At 49.5% G+C, this 5,167-nt stretch overlaps 1 protein-coding gene across 1 annotated transcript in view; it reads right to left on the bottom strand.

Moving 5' to 3' along the window:
- The window catches only part of MMP17 (matrix metallopeptidase 17), a 22,481-nt gene extending 19,657 nt beyond the window's left edge, over nt 1-2,824 (bottom strand). The window contains exons 1-2 of the mRNA XM_010163688.2: nt 2,816-2,824; nt 1,673-1,805 (exon numbers count right to left, since the gene is read on the bottom strand). Coding sequence (XP_010161990.2) covers nt 1,673-1,805; nt 2,816-2,824 — 142 coding nt within the window. The remainder of the gene's footprint in view (nt 1-1,672; nt 1,806-2,815) is intronic.
- Nucleotides 2,825-5,167: the final 2,343 nt, after the last annotated feature.

Raw genomic sequence — 5,167 nt, 5'->3', positions numbered from 1 at the left:
TTCAAAGCACCCACCAGCTGGGGCTGCCAGGAGGTCATGGAAATGACACCTCATGGCTGGGGCGTTAGGTGCCAGCTCTGCTGTTAGTGTCAATGGGCAGTTTTATTGATTTCAGGAGAAAATGCAGCAGGTTATCTCTTGCAGAATACTTTACAGATCTTGAAAACTTGTGTGGAAAACCACCTGTGGCCAGCTTTGATTCTATGTTAAAACATAATTTTTTAATTACTCTGTTTTATTCCCTCTTGCTGAATTACCCATTATTCCCCTGGCAAAGCAGAGAAACATTGGCATGTGAATAAACTCTATCTCTGTTCAGCTAGGAGCTCATTTGGAAAACATTCATATTCCTTCTTACTTATTTTTAAAACTGAATGAAAGCTTAAAGCTTCTATTCTCATCTGCTGAAAGGCAAACAAGTTGTTTGTTCACCCTTTTTCCATGCTGACTTTACCTCTTTACTTAAACACTTTGTTTTCAGATATAAATCCATGTCCACATCCTACCCCCCAGCCCCGTTCCCCTCCAAAAGTGAAAATACAACCACATTGGAAAGGCCATTCTTGCTCCCAGGCCTCCTGCAACTTGTGATAAGGTGGAAGAGGAATAATTGCATGTGCTCAATTAGGAGCAGAGAGGGAAAGTCCCAGCGATGGGACATGGCCAGGAGCTCCTCAGGCAGCCGCTGCTCCAAGGGATGGGCAGAGGGCTGCCAAGGGCACTGGGCTGGATGGAGACCAGCCTGCTAATTAGCAACTTCTCATTAATTCTGTCCTGAGCGGCGGAAGCAAGCTGGCCATGCGGCAGGAGGTCGTGCGTCAGGGAGAGGAGGAGAGCAGACAGGCACCCTTCCGAGGGCCAGGACAATGCTGGCTTTCTCCTTCCCTCAATGAGGACATTGAGAGGAATGACCCTGGCCACACCAGGGAAACTTATGTCTCTCCACCCTTGGACTGCTCCCTCCCAGCCAGATGTGGTCATCACGTCAGGCAGAAGCCACCCACTGCCCTGTCCCACTGGCTGCGAGCTGCTGGGGAGGGTGATGGGCTCTCAGCTGGTCAAGGATGACTGAGAGGGTGACCAGAGCTGCTGCGGCTCCTCCAGAGCCCAGGAGAGCCCTGCCAGCTCCACAGGCACCTCACGGCTCTACACGTCATGGGCAGGAGCGCGCAGCGCTGGGGTGACGTGACACCATCTTCCTCCCTCCCCTGCGCTGCACCTCAGTGGTGAAGAAACCAGAATATCTACATATACAAATGAGGAGGCTTGATCAGGATTTTTGTTCAACTCAGTGTGATGCTGCAGTTAAGGCTTCGACCAGGACAGCCTATCAGCATTAGTTTCTCTGTCTTTTTTTCTCCCCCCCCTTTTTTTTTAACACATCAAGAGCTATTTTAAGCTATTTTAAGCACGACAGGAACCCCAAGGGTGCGTGGGTCTGGTGAAATAATTGCTTGCCTCAGGTTCTTGAAAGCACAAGGCAACAAAGCACCTGAGCCACGTAATTACTCTTACGGCTGCAAACTGGGCCGTGTGTTACACCCGCGTGAGCTTTTCCTGGAGGTGATGCTGCTCCACAACTCAGTGCCAAGTCCCCTCTCCTTCCTGGACCTTCAAGGAACATCCCTGCATCCCTCTGCACTGGAGAGAGGAGGGATCATGAGCCACTGACCTAGGACCCCCGTCGCCTCCAGCCCCCCGAACCGCTGCATGGCGGTGATGGCCTTGGTGAGCTCCTCCTGCGTCTGCAGCCGTCCTGTGACAGGATCCGGAGGGGGCAGATACCCAAATTTTGTCAGCCAGTCCTGTGAAACAAGGAGAAGGAGAGGGATGAGAAAAGGAAAGGAAGGAAATAGATATGCAGGGAAAGGTGCTCCAAAGGTCCTGTCCATTCCACTTGGAAAACCTTTTTCCATTTCCATGTTTATACTCAACTTCCCCATCAACCTGCGTGGTCCCTGCTAATAAATGGACGTGTCAGGACGGATCTGTACACATCACTTCAGTAATGAGATCTGGCGACCTTCACGCATTCCAAGGGTGACATCTAATCTTCCCGCCCTCTTGCAGACCATCTTTGATAGCGGTGGCAGCAGAGCCCCAGCCTGAGGGTCATGCAGGTGCCTTTGGTTCTCCCCTCGGACACCGGCATCTCTTCCTGGAAACTTGTTGCAGGGCTGAGCACAGCGAGGGGACAAAAACTGCCTGTTGTGAGGGCCAGGCCATGCCACCTCCCTCAGGACATCCCTTACAGTGGGAAAACATGGGGGTCTTGGGGAGGGTCCCCATGTCCAATGGAGGAACCTCGCTCACCTCTGGCCAAGGTTACAGTTTTGCCCAGCTTTGACCTGGTCAGACCGCTCTGACCATACGTGCTGTGCTTTAAACGTTCTGCTGTCCCCTGCAGGTGCCACACTGAGATCACAGCTTCCCATCAGGAGTGAGAGGCGGGGACCTTTCCTCCTCCCTGCCAGCACAGGGACCACCTTCATGGCCAAGCACCCTTTACAAGTCTCCCTGTGTCCCCACACCAGCACAAGGGTTGTGCCCGCTCTCCTCCATCCCTTCAGCCAACCTGCTGCAATGTCATCTACCTGCTGTGACATTAATTGACCCATTGTGACCTCCTGCTGCTTTCCAGTCCATGCACAGCTGGGGTGGTCAAGCTTTGGGATGGCAGTGCATTAAGAATGCAAACAGCCTGGGAGAGGTTCCCTTCACCCATCAGAGAAGAGCTGGAACACAAGGACAAGGATGTCCTTGTGGTCCAAGTCCCCTTAAAACACCCCGATGGCTTGAGGGTGGCTTGTTTTACCTTGACCATCATGACTTTGGGATTTTGATTGGAAACAAACCCAACCATGAAGTCTCCAACCCCGCTCCAAGCCATGCAGTCATTTGAGACATGGGGTGGATGACCTCAGCACTGACACAAACATGAGCCCTCAGGAGAAAATTGCCATGGAGACATAACATGCCAAGCTGCTTCATTGGAGGCCATCATGGGACCTTGGCTTGGTCCCTTCCCACCAGTTCCCAGGCAACACTAGTGCTGCAACTGCAAACTCTTGGCTTCCAGGAACTGAAATGCCATCCCAGCAAGGCCCAGCAGTTTCCCAGTAGAGCCGCTGCCCTCCAGCCATGGCAGGGAGAGGTATGGGAAGAGGGAGCAGAGAAAAACCCTTCAACAGACTTCCCCTAAAATTTGGATAACAACAAAATGTCATTCCTGGTGACTGATGGTCCTCATCATTTAGAAAAAAAAAGACATAAATTGATTTTTTTAAAAATGAAGACAATCTCATTGATAATGGTAACAGGTTTCTCCACTTCAGATTATTTGTTCAAGAGGGTAAATTGGCAAAGTCACACTCATTCCAGTGGCACCAGAAATGCCAGGATTGGCTTTAGGGTGAAGCCAAAACCTCAGTCACCTGCAGCCCCTCTTAAATCAGGAATAACTGATTTATTTAAGAGGAGAAGTAAATGGCTTTTCTTTTTGTGCCCTGGTTTAACCATCTCTCTGCCAGTTGCCTTAAAGCATTTAGAGCCAGGCATGGGTATCTCTGCCACCAGAAAGCAGCAGGGACCTGCGAAAAACCCACATGTCCCTCTTTGCCAAAGCCTAAGCAAGCAAAGCCATGTGCCTGTGATCCCCCTGCCATGGGCACCTCGTTAAAATCAAGATCACCATTTGATAGGAATTTGTCTTTCAAAGGACAACTCATCTTTATGAAGATCTTCCTCTTTTCATCCTAAAACTGATGAAAAAAAAATGCCATAAATCTCCTTCTTACAACTGCTTTTTAAATGTTGGTGCATTATCTTTCTAAATCCTTTCTTACCTTCCTTCTTCCCTCCCCTACCTCGGCAGATGGATCAGCAAAGAATACTAACACCATATGCAGGGAATGCCATAAACACCGACCCTCAATTTGCTTTATCTGTATCAAAGAAACATTGATCTATTGAGCCTCTTGAAGACTGATACTGATCTAGACTTCCACCACAGTCAATATGCCGCGAATTTATCGCACTCAGATTAGTGCCAGAAGTCGGTACCTGCTTATCACTACAATCTGAATGTCTCACAGCTTGGTGTCACCCACAGCAGCCATCCTGAATGCCACAGCATCCCCAGTCTCTCTCTGGCAAGCCCAATTAAACAATTTCACACTTACAGAGCTTTATGACAGATCTTCCCACACTTGGTGTGGCTCTCCACTGGGGAACGTGGTCTCCTGTGCCGGGTTTCTCACCAGCAATCCACTTCCCTCCTCACCCTCCTTCCCAGTGGCCTTGTTTTAGCAGGGTGCTGTGTTATTACAGCCAGAGAAAGCAGCTTATCTGGCCATTTCTTGTTGCTTGACACAACTCCATTAGCCACCACCTTGCTGGGAGCACATCAGCATCATTACAGCCTTCCCTCGCCATCAGGCTGAAGGCCAGGCCAAGTGCTCTCTCCTCTTCTCCCTCCTCCTATTTGTCCCTTTCCATAGCAAAAACATTTGTGACAGAAATTAGAGATACAATTTGCCTTTGATTGTTCATGAGAAATCGACTGTGACATGGAGCTCGGCAGCTGGCCCATCAATTGCCAAGGATGGTGGGGTTTAATTTGGTTTCTTCCCCAGCTATGGAGACAGTGTCATTTATTCTCTAACAACAGGAGAGCTGATGCTACACCAGAGATGTACATAACTCAGCTCCGCTCAGGTCCACCTGGAGATGGAGGTGGCAGCAAAAAGCTGGGGAAAGCAGAGGCACAGTGAGGTCCAGCAAAGGTCCTGCTGCTCTGGCTACAGCCAGGGCAAGGTCTTCTCTCTTAACCCGAAGGGACAGAAAAAGCACAAACACAACTGGACACCCCAGAGCAAATGGGAGGCTCCCTAAAGAAAAGATGGAAGGAATGGGCAGATATCACAAGCCCTTCACCTGGTCCACCTTGCAAGCACTGTTTTTCCTGGATGTGATTTTTCCTCTAGACCATCACATTTATCATGCCTTACTCAGGTTCTCCATAGTTTTGTAGACCTCTGTGATATCACTCTCATTCATTTCTTTTTCAGTGTACAGGTTCTGGCCTGTTTCCTCTCTCTCCTTGTAAGCAAAGCTGATCCATAATATTGAACTTTCACATTCCACCTCTGCTGTAGCAGAAAATTTC

Source organism: Antrostomus carolinensis, unplaced genomic scaffold (assembly GCF_000700745.2).
Source record: "Antrostomus carolinensis isolate BGI_N321 unplaced genomic scaffold, ASM70074v2 scaffold24432, whole genome shotgun sequence".
NCBI lineage: Eukaryota > Metazoa > Chordata > Aves > Caprimulgiformes > Caprimulgidae > Antrostomus > Antrostomus carolinensis.
Note: the sequence above shows the minus strand (reverse complement) of the source record. Positions and strands in the feature narration are given on the sequence as shown.